Consider the following 26,287-nt stretch of genomic DNA (forward strand, 5'->3'; position numbering starts at 1 on the left):
TCAATTTAGTAAAAAAGTCAGATAAATCCTGAACAAGTCATCTTAAACTAGAGCTAATATTCTGCTATAATAATCCACAACTGACTGATGGGTTCAGCTTCAAAGATAACTGGACGTTTAGATGCTATGATGAAGTGTGTTTGGTTCAATAAGCATCAGTCATAGACTAAATGACAGACAGTAAGATCAACACCATCAGTTGTCATGTTCTTGTCTGGTCAGTGATTCAATACATTCATGTCATGTCAGACAGTTAATGCGCTTTCAGTATGATTTCAGTATCGACGTGTTTGAAAACATGTTCGCCTTCATTCAACACCTCCACACTGCTTAGTTGCTCACGTCTTTATATAATATATTAAAATAGCTCACCTCTCTGATAGCGTGATGTTTTTTCTGTTTTTGATTTCTGGTTACATCTGAACTTGCATACTTCACAGAAATAAAAACACAGCAGTGAAACAGGAATCTGAACGATGCAGTTTTATGTGTATATTTGTATAACATTCCCAATTCAAATGTGCAGTATGACGAAAACAGACCTACGACAGACCTGTGATCACCCATTTCAATAAAACATCAACAGGCATGGACATGATCACAGTGTGATGTAGTGTGATATCACCTGCTGCTTGGGAAATACAGCCTGGGTGCACGACTACATGATGTCAACACACGAGCATGCATGTCATCAATGACAGTGGCTGATCTCAGATCAGTGCAGGTAGGGTTGTGACAGTTCATATACTGATTTAATAAACAGAGAGCATACTCAAACAGAGTACTTGCTTTTTCTAAAGGAAGAGCATGTGATGAGAGAATGCATGTCCTGGTTACTGGAAATGTGATGAGTAGCCTGATGCATAACACCTGATAATGACTTTAAATATTAATAATAACATAATTATTAGGTTTAATTAGGTCTGAAATATACATCAAATCAATATGCGTGAATTACCATTAAAGGGAAAATTCAGCCCAAAATGAAATTCATTGTTCACTTGTATTAATGTTTTCTAAACGTCTATGAGATTCTTTCTTCTGTGGAACCCAACCGGAGATGATACTGTAAACTGGTCCAAACCAAGAAGGGTAACTAAAAACAACTATAACGCTAACTACTAGGGATGTAACGATTCACTTAGCTCACGATGCGATGCGGTTCACGATTCTGATCTCACGATGCGATTTATTCACGATTTACTCACGATTTATTTTGAAAAAATGAGTTGAAACAAATTAGAAATGAACAACGTCCCTTGCATTATTTCTTAAACGCTTCACGTTTCTTTTTGTATGATAAAATAATGTTTTATTTCAAATAACAAAACTTTCTTTGTATGATAAAATAATGTTTTATTTCAAATAACAAAACTAAACTGCAATTTTATAACAAATTAATAATAGAAAAGGTCTCTTTAATATAAACAAACTAATACTGTCTGTGCTTTTCTTGGATTTTTTTGCATTTAAGAAATATCAGCATCCACGTTTAGGTTTGCAGTGAAAATAGCGGCCCCTGCTGTTCAAAAAATGTATTGCGATTCAGTTCAAGCCTCAACCGATTTGAATCGTCACTCATTATAACCAATTTTCAACCGGCTCACGGTGAATCGTTACATCCCTACTAACTACATTAGCATCCACACCAATGGACAATAACATTTCTTCAGACACTTTAAGTTGAAATGGATTTCGATTTGCTCTCACTATTTCATCATTCATCAACTAGTACATTTTTTTATAAATGTGATCCCAGCAATATCATTTCTCTGTATCATTAGAGTGTGCATTCTACTATTCTCTTAAACGTAGAACAATTTCAAAAACTTTTTCTTTATAGTTTTTGTTTTTGTCCTTGGTGTGAACAGACCTTTAGAGACTGACAGCCTCAGTCACCACTCACTTTCACTGTATAAAAAAAGGAACAGCCTCGTTATTCTTCAAAATGTCATCTTTTGTGTTCCAAGGAAGAAATAAACTCCTGTTGGTTTAGAAAGATATAAAGATGACTAAATGACAGGTGAATTTCCTTTTTTCGTGTGAACTAATCCTTTATTACTTAAATTAAGTTAATGACCAGCTGAGTTAATGAAAGCTATTACAAAGTGACTGTCGTCTGATGAAATGTAAAATGGTGCTGAGTCTGATGCAACACAGTGAGTCTCCAATCTCAGTCAGACTCTCAGAGATGATATAGTCACCATGTCTCAGTCATTTCAAAATCTATTCATTTCTTTCTTTAAGATTCTTTTATAATCTCACCCTAGTAACCTATGTTGCTAGACAACTTTCCTGAAGTGTTTCACCCATGGGTAATCTATTCCTCCACCCCTCCCTCTTTCTATACTGGTGGTAGCAAACAGGATTTTTTCACTGCAGTCTTACCGTCAGCACACTCTTCATAATACCAGTCCAACTCGTAGTAATCTGCCTCCACAAACCTCTGCATGCTCAGTCTCCTTCAGCCGTGAGCTGCAGACTCTCCCATCCAGCATCTCAGGTCACGCATGCATACACGCACCCACGGCCGCCCATTCTCCCAGGCAGCTTGATCTACCAATCTATCACTAACCAAAGCCAATGGACATCCAGAACACACAAGGTCAGAGAAGTTGAGATGGACGAAAAATTCAGAGTTCTTAAAATCCAGCAGAGCTCCGCAGGAAGGCTGCTGAAACTGTACTGCTGAAGTCAAGGTTGTATCACACTCCAGAGGGGCGGGACTTTCACCACAAGCCAATCAAAGCGCGTTTCATCAGAGCTGCTCTCATCCTACTCTAAGCGTTCTTCACAGCCCTCCCCAGTCTCCGTTTCTAAGACGCCTCCCTCTAGAAGGGTTGCCATAGCAACTGGCTCGGACTTGTAGGGCGTGTTGTAATCTACGTGTGCCTGCATGTGCTCTGTTGGTTAACTTCCCCTTTGGTTTTCTCTCTTTCACTCTTCCATCTTTTCCACCACGCGTCTAGCAGCCGTTGTCTTACAGTGATGCATGTGTGGAATCTTTCATTGTGCTGTATAAGTGGCCTGCACCAGTGATGGCAGGTGATGTGATGCTGACTGGCTGCCAAAAGCAGCAGCTGACTTTCTGCAATCCACTATGCCAAGCACAGCTACAAATAGGATGGCACAGAAAAGGAGACACACTTAATATGCCATGGCGACGGTGAATGAGATGTGGCCTTCTTTGTGCCATAGATCTACATCAACCGCTCAAACATCTCTGTCTTTAAAATCCTTTCTTTATTCTACTTATTGTATGATCTATTTAATTAATTAAATAATTCTAGAAATCAATTTCATTCTATCCTCAAATTGCTCAAAAGAATTTTAATGATAGTGTGATCCAATCACAAGTTTGCACTTGCATTATGAGCACTCAGCTGTGATGTCATCACTTCATGCCGTGGACTGGCTATGGGGGGTGACTTTACAGTTGCCACATCACCCGCTCACCGGTGGTGGGCTCATACAGATGACATCACACTGACTGGGTAACAGGTTCACAAAGTTGTGTGAAATGAGAGATGATTGGAGGAAAGAGAAGAAAAAAATGTGTCTACAAATGTCTGGTTTCTTGATGTTTAATTCATATTTGATAAAGAAAATGTGGCCTATTTTTAGGAACATAAAAGTTATGTTAATTTTGTGACTATAAACTCCTATATTAATATTATTATATTAATATTAGTTATATTATGACTCATATACTACTATATTTTATTATAATATATTAATGTAGCATGTTTATATATGATACGGTCACAACCCAATTATTACTATTATATAATTTTACATTAAAAATTGTACTTTGAAAATGCACAATTTAAATGATAATATATACATACTACAATAATATTTATTCATTAGATTAATGAGATTTTTAACAATGCTTCAAGCTAAAAAAAACTATATAGGAATGGTGTGTAATATTCTGTAAATAAAAGTAAAAGTTAAATAAAAGTTATCTGTTTAGTACAATGACCCACAATATACAATTTCTATCTCATACAAAGGTCATGATAAAGTCACAGGCAAAACATGATCAAACAGACCAATCAGCTGCTTATACAGGACATGGTGCTGTGAGTGACAGGAGGTTCAGCCAATGACAGACAGTGTAGGATGGTTGCTTGACAAAGAGACCCAGTGTGAATGTTTGCTGTGGCAACATGAACCCAACCACATGTTTTAGCACAGAGGTATACAACTCGACACTAAAGAGCAACAGATAAATATGAATTTTAAAAACAAAACCATCTTAATATACTTTGGTATGGAACTCATATATTTTTCCAATAACCTTATAAAAACGACCATGATTTTATATTTAACATTTGTAAACTTTATTTGCAGGCAACCATAAAACAAACATAACCTTTTTAATGCTCATTATATGATGTTTGTTCAAGCATGTATGAAAGATACGGAAATCTGACCTGGTCAATGTCATAAATTTGTTTACACGTGAATAGTCACCCAGAAAGAGTGAATTATTAAAGAGTGCAGAATTTGAATTATTTTTATTATATCTAAAGCAGATTTTGTGTGTTTAAATTGTGCCTGTGCAAATGTGAAAATATTCTGACACAGAGAACATCAGTTTAGAAGAAAAACAGAGGAAAAAGAAACTTAAAGAGTGCTTACGGAAATACTTGAGGGTCTCCTCAATCTGTTCGGTGGTCAGGTCGAGGGTGGCGTCGGGTGAGATGAGGGGCGTGTGGAGCCAGTCGTCGTGGTCATAGCCGTATATAGTGTCTGCTCTTAGCTTATAATGAGGAAGCTGCTCCTCAAGCAAACTGATGATTTCCACCTCAGGAAGATCAGTGCTGTTACACACATCTGACACAGAAAGAGATACACAGTTACAATTAACATTAACATATTTTCATTTTACACATTGCTCAACTTATTGTGTGTGATTTAAAGACCACATTTTTCTGAAGAAACCAAATGTTTATTTTTCAATCTTTCATCAAAATAATATTGTGATAATAGGGGTGTGACAATATACCGGCATTGCAAATAATTATCGATACTGTGTTAATTCTACATATATAATATCTTAAATAATTCAGCACCTTCTTAAAGTTTTGCCGTACACACTCTCTCTCTAATCCCTACACTACAATTTTAAGTGTGAATTGAAGAAAACACAAAATAGACTAAATTAAAGACAAATTTGACAGATAGCATTATTTTTTCATGTGTTAAAAAACATTAAATAGACATCTTGATTAGGGCTGCTCGATTATGACAAAAATCATAATCACGATTATTTTGGCCAATATTGAGATCCCGATTATTTAACATGATTACTCACTAAGTTTTAAAACAACATAGAAAAATAAAAAAACTTCGCTTTTAAACTGTGAATTCAACTGAAAAAGAAATGTAAAGAAATAGCACAGCTGAACAACTGTAAAAGAAGGGAGTACGCTGTGGATTTACTGTATACCACAAGAAAAAAGATGATCCTTGCCAAATGGAATGCAGCACAATAATCGTTTTACGCCGATTATTATGTTTTTGTAATTGTTGAAGGCCAAAATTGACGATTACAATTATTTTCGATTAATTGCACAGCCCTAATCTTGATAGTATCATCACAGTGAACAATCTACATTTGGCCACAAAAATCGGATATTTTGACAGCCCTGATTTGTACTGTCCAAAATGAATTTGTCACTCAGTAGGACTATTGAGATCAAATGGAAATTATACAGAAAAAACACCTTAAAAGAAACCCCAAATTTACATTTTACCCAATATACGTTTACTATAATTCTTATTGATAACGTCCGTACAGTATGTGTCAACGACTCACACGCAGTTGAAGTAAATCTAGACTGCCCTCTAGTGGTCTGATGATAAACTACAGAACTAACTCTGTGTATCCTTGTATAACACAGGCTAAAAAACAGATACAACGTTTCCACAACAGCACTGAAATTGTGCCTTATTTCAAGCTATAATCATTTTATATCTCACATGAACAAAAAGAAAATGTCACTATGTCACTGGCTCACCAGAATATAACTCCCATTACGATTAAGATTGTTTAGATTAAGATTAAGACATCCCTTGTGCTTAAACATCCATTACTCCAAACCACAAGCAACTACAACTCTTTTCTCTATTAAGACAACCAAACAGCTTTTGTAAATCTAGCACTGAAATGTAGGACTGAGATGTTCTGTGGCATATCAGAGGGTCATCCAGCATGTGTGATGAGAGAGGCCGCTGGCATGCTTGTGTTAACCTAAGCACATGGGGTTTAACCTTTGAAATGGCCCTGGGGATACATTACTGTATAGCAAACAGAAACAATGCAACCTCATTACAGCTGTAACACTACCACGTAAACCACTGAACAGACAGAGACAAACAGAGAGAAGGCTTTGATTCTCTTTTTTTTTTGAATCTACAAACTACAAAGCAACACCCATATTAAAAGATAACAAAACTTTAGCATGGGGAACACATATTCACTATTAACGTCTTGGTTACGGATGTAACCTCGGTTCCCTGATGGAGGGAACGAGACGTTGTGTCGAACCGACAGAATGGGGTTTGTCTTGAGAACCTATCATCTTCTGAGTATTTAGAAAAGGCCAATGAAAATTGGCGAATGAAATTTGCATGCCGGGCTCCTCCCCGGTTGTCCGGGTATAAGAGGGAAGCCGGCGTGCTCATTCATTCACCTTTGGTCTGAGGAGCCTAAAGCATCCTCCCCCGACCGCTGGGGTGGACGGCCAGTTTTGTGGCATGAGGGACACAACGTCTCGTTCCCTCCATCAGGGAACCGAGGTTACATCCGTAACCAAGACTAGGGCTGTCACGATTATGAAATTTGATTGACGATTAATTGTCTAATAAATCATTGCGATTATGGCGATTAATTGTCTGTTTTAGGGCTTTGGCGATTATGACGATTAATTGTCTGTTTTTGAGCTTTGACATTTAATTCTCATTCATTTTTGATTCAGCGATTGAAACGACCATATTGTTCTGAATACAAGCTAGGGCTGTGTATTGGCAAGTGCCTCCCAATACGATACATATCACGATAGATGGGTCACGATACAATATATTGCTATGTATTTCGATACGATACACATTTACGATATATTGCAATACTTTAAATAGAAAATGTAAAAAGTAGAGCTAGAAATACAACATGCTGTGCACCAGCGGGGGTTTTCTGTAAGGATAAGTGTAAAAACATCCCTTACCTCTGCGGAGTGGCCATGATGTGCGATGCATGGACCTTTAGTTCAGAGGTTTGGGTTCTCAAACTGTGGATTGCACCCCTCAAGTGGGTAGCACAGGGGAATAAGGTGGGTCACGCAAGTCACTTGGCTGTTGTGGTGCATTACAGTTAAAACAATGAACATGGGCAGAATAAAACCTCTGTTTCATCCATGCTGTAAATGCGCTGGTGTCACATCCGTGAAAGCACAATAAATGTCATTGTTACTTTTCGTCTAATGCACTGCAGTAGCCAAGTGACTTGTGTCATGACTTGCGAAGCCTACAAACTGCATTATTTTATATAACTCCTTACTCCATTACTTATTTTGAAAACCAAAGCACACCCACACATCAAATCTGAGAGCTCCGAGCATTCTTATATTTTTCGCCATGCGTGTCGCTTCCACTTACTTTTCGCCTTATGTATATGACATGATTAAAAAAATTATCGATAGTAGAGGTATCACTATCGATACACTATTGAAAAAAAAAATATTGCGATAGTTACATGTATCGATATTTTTGCACAGCCCTAATACAAGCTATGTTTTTTTCTTGGAAATACATCGGAAAAAATTGGGTCATCATTTATTTAAGGTTTAGGCTTTTACTGTCAATAATACAACCACCAAACACTTGTAAATTAAGTAAATTGATCAGGTGTGAATTGAAGCCACCATTAAAATTTGATTTCAAATTTTTTCTCACTTGCAAGACTACAGTAAAATTTTACTTGTGCGTTAATGAAATTTTGGTAGACTGGTTTTCACACTGAGATTTGCTTAAATAATATTAAATTGTACTGCAGGTAATTTGTATATGTTTTTTTTTTTTTTAAGTGATTGTGTTGTTGTGGTACATTTTACAAGTATTACCATGCTTTAGTAATAATATATACACTAAAATATGCAATATGCCGATGCACTACAGCTCCCCCTAGTGTCTTCTATAGAGATGTGCGATAATTGCGATGATCTGAAATCATCGCGATGAGGTCAAACAATCGCGATGAGACGATTATTTAATAATCGTGACAGCCCTAACCAAGACGTTCCCTTTCTGTCGGTCTCTCGACGTTGTGTCGAACCGACAGAATGGGGTTCCTATGGAAAACGCCACAGCACTGAGCCGCGTCACAATCTCTGCGGAGCGACGTTGACTGGCCTGGGCTAGTCAGACGAACACGCTAACGCGAAATTATGACCTTCCAGTGGAGAGGAAGGGGGACCCAGAGCTTTCTACAAAAGTTGGGAAGCCCCCTAACGCCGGCCGTCACGGGTGGAGGCCTAATTCTCTAAATGGCGAGAAGCCGCCCGGCACCGTACGGGCCACTGGGTAAGCATTATTCCCCCTGGGGGAAAAACGCTGCAGAGGCCACTACCTACCGTAGGGAGGAATTAGTGGAGACACCACATGGTCTCACCATCAGGGGAGAACTCATGGGAAGAAAGTGCGGACAGGAGTTAACCGCAAGGTGGGAGTCCACCTGGGGAGGTCATGGGTTGCCAAGGTGGGAACCATTCATGAGAATACATCAGACGGAACAGCCCACGGAGGGGGTTTTACCACGTCTGGAGCACTAGGTCCGGTTAGAGCTATGTGGGAGATAACTCAACTGTTCCCCGGCCTAAGGGGGCAGGGCTGCTCTGCCCAGCCTGTCCCCTGGAAGGGTGCTTAGTGATGGATGGAATGCCTGTTCTTTACCCGAGGGGAAAGAAGTGAGGCTGGATCACCACTGCTCCCCCCGAAGGGGGAAGGGCTTCCGCAGGTGTACGCCCAACGGCTGCCGGTCCTACCTGTTGCCCTGCAGGACGCGGGCTGACACCGGTTCAACGCGGAGGTTGTAGAACCTCGCGAAGGTATTGGGCGTAGCCTAACCCGCAGTTTTGCAGATGTCTGCCAGAGAGGCGCCCTGAGCCAGTGCCCACGAGGAGGCGACACCCTGAGTGGATTGTGCCTTAACTCCTAAGGGGCAGGGGCGATCTTGCGACCGGTATGCCAAGGATATGGCATCCATGATCCAGTGCGCCAGTCTCTGTTTGGAGACAGCTCTCCCCTTCTGCTGACCTCCAAAACAGACAAAGAGCTGCTCAGAGCTTTTTAAGCCCTGCGTGCGGTCCAAGTAGAGGCGCAGTGCGCGTACTGGACACAACACGGAAGGGGTTGGGTCTTCCTCCCCGGTGGGGAGCGCCTGCAAGTTCACCACCTGGTCCTGGAAGGGAGTGGTGTGAATCTTGGGCACGTAGCCGGGCCGTGGTCTCTGGATAACGTGAGAGTCTCCAGGCCCGAATTCTAGGCAACCCGAGGACACAGAGAATGCTTGTAGGTCCCCTACCCTCTTGAAGGAGGCGAGCGTTACCAGGAGGGCCGTCTTTATCGACAGGCGAGAAAGATCGGCCTCTCCTAGGGGCTCGAAGGGGGGCCTCTGGAGGCCCTCCAGGACCACTTCGAGGTCCCAAGAGGGTACGGGGCGCGGGCGAGGCGGATTCAACCGTCTCGCTCCCCTCAGGAACCTGGTTACCAGGTCGTGCTGCCCTAGAGACTTTCCAGCAACTGGTTCGTGATGTGCGTTTATAGCGGCAACATACACTTTCAGTGTGGAAGGGGAGAGGTTCTTCTCAAGTCTCTCCTGGAGAAAGGACAGTACGTACCTGATCGAGCATCTCTGCGGGTCTTCTCTGTGAGAAGAGCACCAAGACGAGAAGATGCGCCACTTGAAGGCATACAGTCTCCTAGTGGCCGGGGCCCTAGCCTGTGTGAGGGTCTCTACCACTGCCGGGGGTAGGTCGCTCAGGATCTCCTCGTCCCGTCCAGGGGCAAGACATGGAGGTTCCAGAGGTCTGGCCTGGGATGCCAAAACTTGCCCTTCCCCTGAGAAAGGAGGTCCTTCCTCAAGGGAATCGGCCAGGGGGGAGTTGTTGTCAGGCTCACCAGCTCTGAGAACCAAGTCCGGTTGGGCCAATAGGGCGCAACTAGTAGCACTTGATGCTCCTCTTCCCTGACCTTGCACAGGGTCTGTGCAATGAGGCTCACTGGGGGGAAGGCGTACTTCCTCTTGTCCCACGGCCAGCTGTGCGCAAGGGCATCCGTACCGAGGGGACCATCGGACAGGGAGTACCAAAGCGGACAATGGGTGGAGTCCGGGGAGGCAAACAGGTCCACCTGCGCCCGGCCGAACTGCTCCCATATGAGCTGAACCGCGTGAGGGTGGATTCGCCACTCTCCGCGAGGTGACCACTGACGAGAGAGCCGGTCTGCTGTCTGGTTCAGGTCGCCCGGGATGTGTATGGCTCGCAGGGAGCTGATCACCTGCTGACTCCACAGGAGGAGGTGTCGGGCGAGTCGTGTTAGCTGCCGTGAACAAATGCCACCCTGGTGGTTGATATACGCCACGGCAGCTGTGCTGCCCGACCGGATCAGCACGTGTCTGCCCTGCACGAAGGGTTGTAACCTCTTCAGTGCAAGTAGCACAGCCCACAACTCTAGGCAGTTGATATGCCAACGCAGGCGGGGGCCCGTCCACCGCCCCGCTACTGCGTGCCCGTTGCACACAGCACCCCAGCCCTGAAGGGAGGCATCCGTCGTTACCACGAAGTGCCTTGATACCTGCCCTAGGGGGGCCCCTCCGGTAGGAAGGCCCTAGACGACCAAGGGGTCAGGGTGCGCCGGCAGAAGGACGTGATAACCATACGCCTGCTGCCGGTGTGCCACGCTCTCCAAGGAACCCGACTCTGTAGCCAGTGTTGGAGCGGTCGCATGTGCATCAACCCGAGGGGGACCACCCCCGCCGAGGATGCCATGTGCCCCAGGAGCCTCTGAAATTGTTTCAGGGAGACCGCCGGCTGCCTGAAATGCTTCAGGCAGCGTAACACTGACCGGGCACGCTCTGTAGTCAGTCGTGCTGTCATGGAGACAGAGTCGAGTTCCATACCGAGAAAGGAGATGCTCTGCGCGGGGGAGAGCTTGCTCTTTTCCCAGTTGACCTGTAGCCCCAACCGATCTAGGTGCCGGAGCACCAGGTCCCTGTGTGTACACAACAGATCTCGCGAGTGAGCCAAGACGAGCCAGTCGTCGAGATAGTTGAGTACCCGCACACCTTCTTCCTTGAGGGGAAGAAGGGCGGCCTCCACGACCTTCGTAAAGACACGTGGAGACAGGGACAGACCGAAGGGGAGGACCCTGTACTGATATGCCTGTCCCTCGAACGCGAACCGCAGGAACGGCCGGTGTCGAGGGAGGATCGAGACATGAAAGTACGCATCCTTCAGGTCGATTGCCATGAACCAGTCCTGACGCCTGACTGACGCCAGGATGCGCTTCTGCGTGACCATCCTGAAAGGCAGCTTGTGTAGGTGCCTGTTCAGAACACGCAAATCCAAGATAGGGCGCAACCCCCCGCCTTTCTTGGGGACAATGAAGTACGGGCTGTAGAACCCGCTGAACATCTCGGCCAGTGGGACGGGCTCGATCGCTCCCTTCACCAGAAGGGAGGCGACCTCCGCCCGAAGCACGGGGGCATCCCTGCCTCTGACTGAGGTAAAGAGGACGCCCCGGAACTTGGGCGGACGTTTCGCAAACTGAATCGCGTAGCCGAGACGGATCGTCTTCCTCAGCCAACCTGACAGTCTGGGAAGCTGAGACCAGGCACCCAGAAACTGTGACAGGGGGACTAGAGGTTTGATCTGCTTCATCGTCCCCCCGGAGGGTGGTTCGATGGCTAGCAGTACGGATTCCTTGCCGGGGGAGGACCCCCGGGGAGGAGATCGGCTCTGCTGTTTTTCCTGCCTGGCGATTGTCTGGCTCGACGCACTGTCTGTCTGAGAGTGCTGAAGGCCAGTGTTTATACTCGACATTGCGCTTCGCCATGACGCAACGTCGAGTTGCCGTCCACCGTCGACCAGAGGGTGGGAACGGCTGTGAATACCCAGAGAGAGAGGAAGCTCCTTTCGTGAGGAAGTGGGCGCTGGCCCCCCGGGGGGGACCAGCTGATGGAAGGACGGGGCAGGAACCGTCCCTCTCCGATCCAGCGATGTGATGGCTGGAATCGGGCCCGATGGTACTCTCAATCTCCCTGGGGTCTCTCCGTCAGGGCCGCTTCTGCTTCCGCGACGGCTGCTGACGGGGAGGCGGTTTCCTCTTCGACGTCCTTCTCCGGGAGGCAGCCTGAGAAGGGGGCACTGGAGCCGGATCCGGAGTCGATGAGGTCCGGGGCTGCCGGGAAGCAGACGCCGCTCGGGATCTCGGAGGCCTGACGACGGCCGAGTCACGGCGGGGCAAGATGTGCTTGATAGCCTCCGTCTGCTTCTTCACCGTTGAGAACTGCTGAGAGAAATCCTCAACGGTGTCACCAAACAGCCCTCCCTGCGAGATGGGGGCGTCGAGAAAGCGAACCTTCTCAGCGTCCCGCATCTGCGCAAGGTTGAGCCAGAGGTGCCTCTCTTGGACCACCATGGTGGACATCGCCCGACCCAAGGCCCGTGCCGTCACCTTAGTCGCCCGTAGAGCGAGATCGGTGGCGGTACGGAGTTCCTGCATAACCGTTGGGTCGGTCTTACCCTCGTGGAGCTCCTTCAACGCCTTGGCCTGGTGGACCTGCAGGATGGCCATGGCGTGGAGGGAGGAGGCGGCCTGACCCGCAGCCATGTAAGCCTTCGACACCAGCGATGCCGAAAACTTACACGCCTTGGATGGGAGTCTAGGCCGAGCCCTCCAGGTGGCCGCTGTCTGCGGGCATAGGTGCACCGCGACAGCACGCTCCACCTGGGGGATCTCGACATAGCCCCTGGCCGCCCCACCATCGAGGGAAGTAAGGGCGACTGAGCCTTTCTGACTGGAACGAGCCGTGAGGGGCGCGTTCCAAGTCTTACTCAGCTCCTCATGTACCTCCGGGAAATACGGGACCGGCGCTGGGCGCGGCTTGGAGCCGCGCTCAGACCCCAGGTACCACGTATCCAACCGCGAGCGCTGGGGTAAAGGCGGTGCTGTGCACTGCAGCCCAATGCTCGCGGCGGCCCGGAAGAGCATGGTTGACATCTCAACGTCCGCCTCTTCCTGGGCTCGTCCCCCCGGGGGAGGGAGCTCCGAGGAATCGTCGGGGTCGGATGCCAAGAGGTCGCCCTCCGATGCTACGATCGACATCTCATCTTCGTCACGCACTTCCGAGTACGTGGCGGAGGAACAAGACGGGGTAGGACCGTCTTTTAAGGAATGGTCAGACGAGCGAGACGGGGCGTGATCGGTCCGTGAGCCTGTGGCTGGCGGTCTAATGTTCACGGTGATCCCCATATCACCCCCGGTGTTAACCGAAACGGGCGGCAGGGCCGTAGTCACTGCCGTCACGGATCGGGTAACAGACGAGGTGGTGGCTTTACCCATAAAGAATATAGCCACCCGTGACCGCAACGTCTGGATAGGCATCTTCCCGCAGTGCGGGCAAGATGTATCCACGAAGGCTGCCTCAGCGTGCTGGAGACCCAAACACCTGAGACAGACATCGTGTCCATCCCCTTCCTCAATGAGCACGTCGCACCCAAGAGAACAGCGGGACATGCCACGCTGGAGAAATTTGCTCTTTTAGGAAAAAGGAAATATTGCTCAGACACTTCTGGAACTGCCGAGACGCCTAGGGGAAAGTCGCTGCAGGAAGGGACCGTCCGCTGCACCACGTCGTAGATTCCAGCATAATACCAGCGAAGATCTGGAAGACCAGCGAAGATCTGGAAGATCAGCGAAGATCTGGAGATGCTCATCAGATGCGTAGGCTCTGAAGAACAAAAGGTGAATGAATGAGCACGCCGGCTTCCCTCTTATACCCGGACATCCGGTGAGGAGCCCGGCATGCAAATTTCATTCACCAATTTTCATTGGCCTTTTCTAAATACTCGGAAGATGATAGGTTCTCAAGACAAACCCCATTCTGTCGGTTCGACACAACGTCGAGAGACCGACAGAAAGGGAACTATGCATTTTGCCTCAATAAACTCTTAATTTATGGCTTATTTATCCTATGTAAGGTAGATGTTTAGATGTTTACACTTACATGACTTTTTCACTGCTTGTCAAGTTGCTAAAGACGAATTTAATGGCTGTTTTTCTTATAGCCGTATGAAGTATTTGAAGACAATAAGTCTGTTTATTTAGAGTTAACTGACAAATACAAAATCACAGAACAGGTCAGAACCTGTAAAGGCTCGGTGCTGAAATGAGAAAAGCGCTTCAATATTACACAATTTCATACTCAACTTTAGCGTTAAAGTGTATAAATCACAACATTGAAGTAACAAACTCATATGCAATTTAAGCTCTAAAAACAACAAATGACAGTCCTAAATAAACCTGCTCTTTGGTCACATTGTGTTGACATCGTGTGACACAGTGTGACCTGTTAAGTGTGTGTGTGTGTGTTTGCTGGTCGACCAGTGATTATTTCAGGACCAGAACTACAGCACGAGTGACCAAATCTTACTGTCCTTCCAGTCTCCTTAACCATTAAACACCACCAGCAGCAGATCCACTATAGACAGCTGCTGAAACGGACGGGTTTAATGGAAGTAATCGGCAGAGTTTGATCAAACAAAGAAACAGCAAAGATTGACACATTTACGATAAGCATCAATGCATGTATATGGCCAGCAGTCATAAATATCAGAAATCATTTATCCACATAACAATAATCATAAAATGCAGAATGCCACAAATATGCAATGATCCATTAGATCCCAACATGATTTAAAAATGTTCCAAGATTAAAGACTGAAGATTTTATTTATCACATGTTTTTAGCAAACTGTGTACAGTTTTTGATCCACTTGTACATTTTGTTTTTGCTGTTGTGATTGCTTCCATTGTCCTGATTTTGTAAATCGATTTGGAAAAAAGCGTCTGCTAAATGACGTAATGTAAATGTAAGTATACAACCTGCTGTGGAATGAAAATCTGGCCAATTCTACAAACAGCGCAAAAATAAAATTTACAATAAAACTAAAGGATAATATGAAATATAAGAATAAGTACAAGATCAAACCGAAGAGAATCTTGTGACGTCTTGTCGCATGCTCAAAATCACACATTTGCTTGTTTTATTAGTAAATATAGGAATTAAAAATTGTTTATTCTCCTTCTGTTATGTTTTATTGTTTTACATTCTTTGGAATTGGAAAATCTCCAAAAATGTGAAACCTAACAAGTGTACTGTATGTCTGCTCACAAAGTTCACTTTGAAATGAATACCAAAAGTGTTACAAAGGTTACAAACCACACAATGACTCCCAATCCAACAACTTCAGAAAATGAACAGTTAACAAGACACAAAAACAAACAAACACGTTCTCAAACAAACTTTTTTACAAGGCAGCGAAAGTGCCGACAACTTCCCAGATCAATGAACCCTAACAACAGCTAACTTGGCCTTAACCTTGAAGCGTCCGAAGTCACGCTCAGACAATCTCTGCCTACAGCTGGACACCGTCCATAAACAAACGGCAAGAGTGTGAAAGAGTCCAGTGTGAAAGTGAAGAATGTCTGTACTCACTCATGGTGCTGTAGCCACGGCCTGTGTCTCTGCTCTTCCCAACTTACATTTTCCACTCGTTCAGGATCAGACACGGAGTCGACGGAACGAGTGATCACAGGAAAAAGAGAGGGAGAGAGTGGAAAGATGAGGGAGGAGGCTAACGCGGACACAGCACAGCCATGTCTGGCATGCTGATGACACCGGTCACATGGCTCTCACTAAACATAGACTGAAACGCTCTCAGGCCGGCCGGCCGGCTTCAGAGATCATTGTTCCTGTCCGGCTGACTCTGGATCAGTTTTAGTTTTTCAGTTAAAAACATCTGACATAGATTGCTTGGGAAAGAACGGACTGGAGATCAGGGGTTTTGTTGAGTCAAACGGGCGTGTGTTAGGCAGGAAGTCAGACAGCCTCGGGGGAACGGGCTCGGAGATAAATCTAGTAGTTTAACAGCTGCCGAGCGTGTTTGTGTGCAGCCCCGCTGTCACAACAATATACACATTTATATGCCACATAAAAATGTAGACATTTTATGTGATTAAGTATGTATGTAAAATATCTCAAAAGAGAAAAGATCTTTGGGTGAAAAATGATGTGTTGCAAGTAGGACTGTGCAAAAATATTGATACATGTAACTATCGCAAAAAAAAAATTGGATAGTGATACCTCTACTATCGAAATTGTTTTTAAATAATGTCATATACATACGGCCAAAAGTAAGTGTAAGCGAGCATGGCGAAAAATATAAGAACGCTTGGAGCTCTCAGAGCTGATGTGTGGGTGTGCTTTGGTTTTCAAAATAAGTCATGGAGTAATGAGTTATATAAAATAATGCCGTTTGTAGGCTTCACAAGTCATGACCCAAGTCACTTGGCTACAGCAGTGCATTAGACAAAAAGTTTATTAAAAAAAGTAACAATGACATTTATTGTGCTTTCACGGATGTGACACCAGCGGATGAACCAGGGGTTTTATACTGCCCATGTTCAATGTTTTAACTGTAATGCACCACAACAGCCAAGTCACTTGCGTAAGCCACCTTATTCCCCTGTGATACCCACTTGAGGGGCGCAATCCACAGTTTGAGAACCCAAACCTCTGATCTAAAGGTCCATGCATCGCACACCATGGCCACTCTGCAGAGGTAAGGGATGTTTTTACACTTATCCTTACAGAAAACCCCCGCTGGTACACAGAATGTTGTATTTCTAGCTCTACTTTTGACATTTTCTATTTAAAGTATTGCAATATATCGCAAATGTGTATCGTATCTAAATACATAGCAATATATTGTATCGTGACCCAATCTATCGTGATATGTATCGTATTGGGAGGCACTTGCCAATACACAGCCCTAGTTGCAAGCAACATGTTGCCACAACTTCTCTCTGTCTCTCTCTCTAGGCACAAGTCAAACAGAGAAGGTCAAGGTGGTTTAATGTCACTGGCTGCTACTTTAGTTTGACATGAGCTGAAGAGTTCAGAACAGGGTGAAACTTTCAGCGACAGACCTGGCACAACACTAGTCAGCTGAAAACAACACACGCACGCACGCACGCACACACGCACGCACTAAAACTCTTTATTAAATAACACAAACAAAAACCCAAGGGGTTAAAACAACAAAAAACGGGAATAAAATAATCGGACTAAACAGGAACACTAAACTAAATAAACTAAACTAAACTAAGACAACACTTGACAAGGAGTAACACTGACTAAACTTACTGAGATCAAGGATTTCCAGGACATGAAAAGACGCAACGTCTTATACAAGGCATCGAACACAACGAACTGGCACAAGACAGAAAACACAAGGGCATTATATAGGGGAATCTAACAAAGGGTAATTAACAAGGGACAGGTGTGGGGAATGAAATACTAATGGAAAGCTAAACGAGGAAACAAGAGGGGTGGGGCCATAGACGATACTGGTGAGAACGCACATTATGTCGTGATTGACAATAATATGTTTCTCTCCACACAAAACAAGAGGATCTGCCATGGTTCTGCCACAAGACCAAGAAAGACATGACAAGAAGAGGCAGAACCATGACACATACACACACACACGGGTAGTTGACAAATAGACCAAATATGTGTCCTATGGTGTGACAGCAAAAAAATAAGAAAATAAACAGTTAATAACATATTATTTTATAATTTTAATATTTATAATATAAAACAGCATAAGCAGAGATTTATTATTTTCTAAATTTGCTATGTCACACCATAGGAGACATGTAATTTGTCAACTACCCAACACACACAGTTTGTTTCTATCCTGGTTCTATCACAGGGACTTTGTATTAAATGTATAGACTTAAACTCCAACAACACTGTATCTCTCTCTTAAACACACACACCAAGCTGACTTTATACCGGATCATTTTATTTACATTTAAAGCAACACTAGGTTACATTCTGGATGACCTTAAATCATTTTAGCTTCACATGTGAGACTGACATGATCAACAGATTCAAACCTGTTGCAATTCAGCAGGTAGTCGAATAAAAATGACTAACTAAGTAATTAACTCAATATCTTATCACCTTGTTACATACACACAGACAGTATAAACCAGCACACATGCACAAACAAGTACAAAACAAGTGTAAAACAGGTTTTTGTCAATTAAAGATATTAAGTCTATTGTTGAAAGAGGTGGATCTCCACCTGCTGCTTAAAAACCAGTTAAGTTTAAAAAAAACAGATACTAGACACTGGTTGTTATGAATCAGCGGTAACAGAGGACACATGTATAAGCAAACATGCAGCATAACTGCAGTGTTCAGATAGGGGATAGTTCACCGAAGAATGCCAATTCTGTCCTCATTTAATCACCGTAATGATGTTCAAAACCTGTATATGACTCTTTATTCTGTGAAACACAAAAGAAGATATTTTGAGAAATGTCTCTGTGGTTTTGTGTCCATACAATGAAAGTCAATAGCGGGTCAGTGTTGTTTGGTTACCAAAGATCTTTAAAATATCTTCTTTTGTGCTCTGCAGATGAAAGGTTTGGAATGACATGAGTGTGAGAAAATGATGAGAGACTAATGCTGGGTTCACACCAAACGCAAACAATCGTGTTCCCCGCTCATTATCAAGGTCATTGCACATTGAGTCCGAAATTTGCGTCCGAAATTTCCGCATTAAAAAAAAAAAAACGACCTCATGTTGTGTCAATCACATTTACACTCTGCCTCCGATATTTTCGTCCGTCATGAAAAAATTCGGACTGGGCTCGATTTTCTGCATTTTTCGCATCCGTAGCAAGCATTTTGAGAGGCGTTTTGACAATTCAGAGACACCGTACAAACGAGCACCAAATACGAAAAAATGCATACGAAAATTTCGGACTGTATGTGGAAAGACTTTTATTTGCGGGAAAAGTTCGTTATTTTCGCTTGAGTGACGCAATCTGACAAATATTTTCAACCTTCGCGGAAGACGAGATTGACGCGAGTTTGCATCTATAAGCGTCTTTGCATTGACTTTGTATGTAACTTTGTATGCATTTGGTGTGAACCCAGTGTAACAGTACACAGATCAAACAAACTTTACTGTATGACACTGTAACTGTACAGCAGTTACTTGTTAAGTTGATGTTAAACTGAGTTATATTAGTCAGGGTGTTATGACTGTCACACAAAGGACTCAAACTATAAAACAGTGTAACATTACCAAGGTGATGATGACAGTCAAACACTTCCTCTGTTTTGGGGAATCTGATATTTTCTTTCCTACAGTATGAGTCACAATCTGTCTGCCATCTCTCTACACCAAATCTAACTATATAGGCCTACTGTACGTCATAAAACACATTGCATGTCGTTGATGTGTGATTTTTAACACAGTGGATTAATTTCTAAATCTGAACTATTTAGTGACTCTGTATGGCTCAAATATAGCCACAGAAAAAATTAAGAGACCATTACAAATTTTCATTTCAGACCAGCATTTCTAGATGTATTGCGGTCATTCCAGTCCAGTCCAGTGTCTGTTGAATTTCAACAAAACCAAACGTCAGGAGTGACAAAGTCATCCAACAGCAATGTGAAAGACTGGCAGCATGACAAGACATGAAAACTGTGATAACAGTTATCACATAAAAAAAGAATTTTAAGCTTTTCCTAAATACATGTACAAATATTACTGTTGTGTTGCTTAAACGTGAATATGAAATTGTTTTCTTCATAGTATTTGAGGTCTGAAAAAATACAGAGCATATTTTCTGTTATTTTCACCTGTTTCTCTAGTTTTCATTTTCTGCAAATACATGCAAATAGAAACAATATTTTTATTTGAAATTTGGTAAAAAAAAATATTGTTAGTAGTTCACAGAATGAATGTATACTTTAGTGTATACTTTAGTAACATACATTAGTTGTATTTGTGAGGCTTATTTAAAATAAGCACACATGGGAAAAAGTGTTGACGGCTGTTTGTGAAGTGCTGCATTTAAAAGTGGGTCATAACGGGCATCGTCATTTACCCTGGACTTCCACTAGATGGCAGTATGCCATGGTATTACAGCCAGTGAGTTAAAAAAAAGTAGGTCACATGACCTAAAGCTTTTCATATGCTAATGAACACACTGTGGCTTCACAAAACACTCTTATTGACATAACTTATCGCATTTGAAAGCAAAACGTGTTGCGGGGGTTGGGGTGATGATCTCTCACGCATTCACTATCTGGTGTGTCCTTTTAGGGGAAGAAGAGCTGGATACCGAAACCCGGACCACAGCAACTACCAAACAGCCCTTGGAGGAGGATCATTAATAATGTATCACTAGCCAAACTGACAGAACAGCGGCTGGCAGAAATATGTAATACTGACATTTAAATTGTTTTTAGACATGCTAGAACCACCTAGCAATGCCCTAGCAACCACTTGGAACATCACAACAACCACAAACAAACTCACCCTGGCAACCAGCCACAAGATCTTTGTGAGAATTGTGGTTGGCAAGATTTGTGCCAACAGACAGGACTCACGTTTTTTCACATTCTCGAAATTTGTGTTTACATAATATATGTCTGTGTACTGTAATTTTGTATTTATAAATACATACAAACATGTATATACTTAAGAAAAATATAAAAATAAATAAATGTTTATATAAAATTTAAATTATGTATAAATATAAACATATACAGTACATGCAAATATTTTCTAAATAAATACAAGTATGCATACGTGTATGTGTTAATATATGTCTGTGTATTTATAATGTAAATACAAACTTTTATTCTGGATGCGATTAATCGCGATTAATTTGTGAACAGCTCTAGAAAATATAAACAACTAGATATGCTTTACGTAGTAACAACTAGGGGTGTAACGGTTCTCGGTAAAAATTGAACAGCACAGTTCTCCACCAACGGTTCGGCGCGTTAGACCTCGGCTCATCTTAAATATGACGACGCATTTAACATATAATATGGTTCGTTAAAATTTATAATGCGTAAAACAGACTGACAAAGTTCAGCTAATGTATGTTTGTCAATGGATACACATTTAATAGGCCTACCTATACAACAAATCAAATATCGTGGACAAATTTCAATAGGATTGACGTATGCTGTTTGACCAGTCATTTATGCTTTCATCACCCGGGTGTTGTGAGCGCGCGAGTGCAGGTGAGACCTGAACAGCACATGTTGCCGTTTAAACTTCACTCATTCAAGCCTTGCCAATTTAAACATTTAAGTGCAAGATGATGAGAAGATCCGAAGCGCGCACAAGGAAAGTCTCAGACAAGGCGCAAATATTGAGCTGTCTTTGAAGCGCTTAAACGGACAAATTCACACACGAAGTAGGTCAACATGCCCCTCTTGTCGAGTATCAAACATAGTAGGTTATGTCTTAAGTGAACGGATGAAACAGATGAAAAACAACGCATGTGTACAGTATCAGTGTACTGGATCGGTTTCATCCCTCTTAAAGCGACAGCAGCCTATTCCTGCTGTCTGTTAAAAGTCAAGGAAATCTATGAGGGGCCGTGTAGGCCTTAATTATTGAAATGACTCTTACAAACACTAGTGAAATAAAACCATCGATCGAACTTAGTGAAATTCATTCATACGTATTACTGAAATGACTCTTACTAACACTAGTGAAATTCATTTATATGTATTACTGAAATACCTCTTACAACCACTACTGAAACAAACACATCGATCTGCAATAGTGAAATTCGTTCATACATATTAATGAAAGGCATCTTACAAACACCAGTGAAACCATTCATTAAAAAAAAAATTGAACCGTGACACCCCTAGTAACAACAGTTACTGTGGTATATTGTTGTTAAATGGTATATTCTTGTATAGAGATGCGTAGGAAGTGTCTCAGTGTTACTTGACAGGTGAAGGGAGAAATGGCAGCCCAGTATTTTCACTATGCAAATTTAGCCAGTGTGTATGTGTGATAACAGAAGAGGAAATCTCACGAAGGGCCTTGAACAGATTACGTTATAGACAGAGATTACCACTGAAGCATTTAGCAGAGATAAAAATCAACCAACCAAAGTCACACAGTGTAAAAAATACTAATGCGTAACACAAAGTTATCTTAAGTCACTAAAAAATTTTTGCAGGTTGTATCTATCAACACATTTAGATCACTGGAGTTGTTTGTTAATCTACAATGTGTATTCACATACTGTATGTCCAGCAGAAGACTACACTCTAAAAGAAAGAAATCTGAACTCTACTAGAATCTAAACCTGCTCTTTAATAAAACATTTATAGTTTTTAGGTAACACGCAGTTTCTGCCAATCTCATATTAATCTCGAGTGCCTATACAGTAGTATTGCATACGTCGTATCTTCGAAGAGTATTTAATTTGATCAAATTTATAAAAGAGAGATACAGCTGTACGATTATTTCCGGAAAAACACGAGCTGCCAGAGGTGGGACTAGTGGGGAGAGTCGGATGGAACTACAGCACGAGCAAGCATCACATCATCACATGAATCTCTTCGTGTTTTGTACATTATGCACGTACACGCGATTGCCAACAAAACACAGATGCATGACTTAGTTTGACTTACTGTGACGACACAGGGATCGAGAATTAGAAAAAACTTTCCAAAACAAGTTGGAGTGCTGGGGGAGTGTATCAAGTACAGTACAGAAATACTACGTCATACGTACAACTCATTTAACCAGTTGACCAAGTTAAGCCAGCACGTTTAACAGTGTAAAGAAGTCAGAATGCATGACATAGCATGATAGCTCCACTTTTAGTGTACAGGCCTCTACAGACAAGCAGAGAAAATCCATCAGAGGCTCTTTGTCAACAGCTAACAAAAAGTGTCTCCTGGGAGCAACAAGAAAAACTACAAAAAGCCTGAAGCCGGTGCCAAAAATTCAGTTACACTTGCCAATAATGTTCATTTAGTGTAAAGAATTTGTCTTATAATGCATCAATGAATGCATTAAAAGCAGTTGGATGTGCAAGCCTTATTCAAATGCGCTGTTACCCTTACTGGCTATGTGTAACACGCACGCACGCACGCACGCACGCACGCACGCACGCACGCACGCACACACACACACTTTTTTGGAATCTCAAAACCACAACAAATGGATTCAGATGCTTTTATATGATGTAATAGCATGTCTGTATATGTACTCTATAGACTGCAAAACAGCCAATCCCTACAATGAACATTGCACAAGAGTCTGAAAGCACATCTCCTATGCATGTCAAAGGCTTAAACGTTGTAGTCAAGGTTTGCTTCAGTCCAATTACATTAGACCAATGATTTAACAAAATATAAACATTAATAATAACTGTAATGATAAAATGACTTAACTGTAATGACAAAATTATATTAATTAAAATGAATCCATCGACAGCCATATACCTTATAAATATAGGTAAAATGGTTTCATCCAATAAGACTCCTTGTCCCGGTTTGACAGACAAGGCTTAGCTTAAGCCAGGACAATGCCTTAGTTAAATTAGGATATTTAAGTTGCTTTTATAAAAATGCATTAGAAAAAAAAGCATTACTGGTGGTGCATCTTAAGACTAAACAATGGTGCTTACCTATCTGACTAGCCTTAAACCTTGTCTGTGAAACCCAGCACTTGTGTTTTTTGCACAAGGGAAAGAAGTGCTGAACCAAACATGCAATTGAAGTTAACTCAGCGTCACATTAAAAGGGCCAAAAATAAACCCTGAACCAAAAGAGCATCACAGAACAGTTGCAGTGCATTCTGGGTAAGAGAGAGACAGAGTGATCAGTTAATAATCAGTGTACTCTAAACACCTCAACAACACTGGAACAAAGATACACAATTCCACTGTAACAGACTCACATCACAGCTATTTTAAACACTCTGGGTGGAAAACTTCTAACTGTGAGTTTGTGGGTCAGCACTTTCCTCAACTTGTGACCAGTTGGGAAAAGGGTTTGTACCATTGCTGTGTGCTAAGTTTTTTCCAAACATAAGAAAGGGGCAAAACATATGAACAGCTGTCCTGGGATGAGTTAAATTGGCCAGAGTAAAATTACCATTAAGATCACAGATAAAAAAATCAAGACTTTAAAGAAATACAAGGTTAAGAATGGCACAGGTCTGACATCAGTGTTTGCTCATGGCTGGCGAAATGCAGAAGACAAACTCACTATAGATGTTGCCTAGTTTTAGAAATGATGGAGCCCAGGTGGCCCCGCATGCATGTGTGTGTGTGTGTGTGTTTGTACTGTAGCTCTCAATGCATTACTCGTGCTGAGTAATACACAGATGTTATAAGGGAGTTTCTCTGTCATTTTTTAACTTTTATTCAAAGAGTCCGGTTATGTTTTTATGCAGAGTGATGTACACAAACCACAAGCAAGCACAACTAAATTCTGTGTGAACTGTTTGTCCAACCCTTCTTATGTAAATTGTGATTCGATTCAATGCAGCAATTTATATCAGAATGGTTTATACAGCCACTCGTTCTCTTTTAGGTTTGCTATGCATCAACGTTCATTAGAAACACTGTGTAAACAAAATATGCTCGATATGTGAGTATATGGTCCAACACTATCGCTCCATCCGTCCATCCTCTGCAGGGTCAGAGGAAGGCTGGAGCCTACCCTATTCTTTGATAAAAAATTAAATTAAATAACATTAAACAAATAAATACATATATTCTTTTTGGTAATGCCTCAGTTTATTTAAACAAATGTCTGTTGATTATGGAAACAAATATAATATTGTCAGTAACAAATCTGAAACTAAAACAACCAATCAGAACAACTGCTATGTTAAAATCCCTCTGTTTGACATAGCACTGATATCGTAACCATGGCAACCCAAATGCAAGAGTCCACTCCATAACCTTTCTGCCTCTTACCTGTGATGGTTCCTGCATCTCTGTAAATCTTGGACGCAACGCAGGCGATGACCTTGCTCACATCATGCTCCTCCTGGGGGTCTGAAGCAGTGGAGGGCGGAGTCCGCAGGTGCTGGCGGTAAAGATGAGGGTCACTAGGGGAGAGCGGGGTTGGCGGGACTGAGACTGTGGCAGTGGGGGGCGATGCGGCGGTGTCCAGCTTGACTGCTTTTCACAGGTCAACCCCAGGAGCCATAGGGCAGCGCCCAGAGAGAACAGTCCAACGGTGCCTTCTGGCAGGTGTGGGTTAATAGTCTGTCAGTGAATCAGAGGCATTTCTGATAGGAGGGACCTGGAGAGAAAGACAGGAAGGTGAGAAAGGGCCTGATGGTTTAAATGAAGAAGGCATGAATATGGCAGGAATAATGAATAATGTAAACACAAAACATGTTTAGGCCCTGGTGAAGCCCTCGAGTCATTAGGTGGAGATACAGTTTTATTCACTTGTGAAGTAAATACACATTATGAAAGAAGGCCTGTCAATGTCATTAAAATAATACCAGACAACAGAGGCTGTGTCTGTATTTTGCATTGTGTCATTAGGTATTCATCTGTAAGATCTAATGATGTGTGTTAAACAGTACGAACCCCATTTATAAAACATCTTAGTAATTGTTAAACACATACCACATCTGATGCACAATAAACCACTAAGATTCACATAAAAGCTCCTGAATCAATACAACAATTCATTTAGCTTAGAAAATCGAAACCAGCCCTCACTTTCATTCACTCTTCCAGCCCTGTGATTTACAGCTGTACTGGGATCAGCAGTTAACACAAAACTCTCGGGGTGCCAGACAAAGCCATTAGATTGACAGCGAATTCTTTTACTCTGTAAGTGTTGCTGACTTGAGACTGAGTGAAGAAAAACTGCTAGCATTTATTAATCAACTAGTAAATAGAAATAGTAAACACATTAAATGCAAAATAAAGCATTAGACACTTTTAATCTCTTTAAGTGGCCTACAAAGGTGGTCAGAGAGACACTTCAGGGATGACACACACACACAAGCTAAAAAAACAAACTAGATGCATCTCAAAGCATCTACTGTGCAGTTCGTGGATATTTTATTAAATGACTAAACAAATTTCCAGCAAATTTATTAAACAG

At 42.6% G+C, this 26,287-nt stretch overlaps 1 protein-coding gene across 5 annotated transcripts in view; it reads right to left on the minus strand.

The window, feature by feature from the left end:
• Positions 1-25,339, minus strand: part of trak1a (trafficking protein, kinesin binding 1a) — a 52,510-nt gene extending 27,171 nt beyond the window's left edge. Inside the window, exons 1-2 of one of the 5 annotated variants that reach the window (XM_057339565.1) lie at positions 25,135-25,339; positions 4,648-4,842 (exon numbers count right to left, since the gene is read on the minus strand). Coding sequence is in view for 3 of the 5 variants with exons in the window: in XM_057339561.1 (XP_057195544.1) it covers positions 4,648-4,842; positions 15,785-15,788 (199 nt within the window). In the remaining 2 variants the exon portion in view is untranslated. Of the gene's footprint in view, positions 1-2,388; positions 2,705-4,647; positions 4,843-15,784; positions 15,980-25,134 lie in introns of those variants that run through there. The other 4 variants (XM_057339561.1, XM_057339566.1, XM_057339564.1 and 1 more) reach the window with 4 other exon arrangements.
• Between the last annotated feature and the right edge of the window lie 948 nt (positions 25,340-26,287).

The sequence above is a fragment of the Triplophysa rosa genome, linkage group LG8, assembly GCF_024868665.1.
Source record: "Triplophysa rosa linkage group LG8, Trosa_1v2, whole genome shotgun sequence".
Taxonomy (NCBI): domain Eukaryota; kingdom Metazoa; phylum Chordata; class Actinopteri; order Cypriniformes; family Nemacheilidae; genus Triplophysa; species Triplophysa rosa.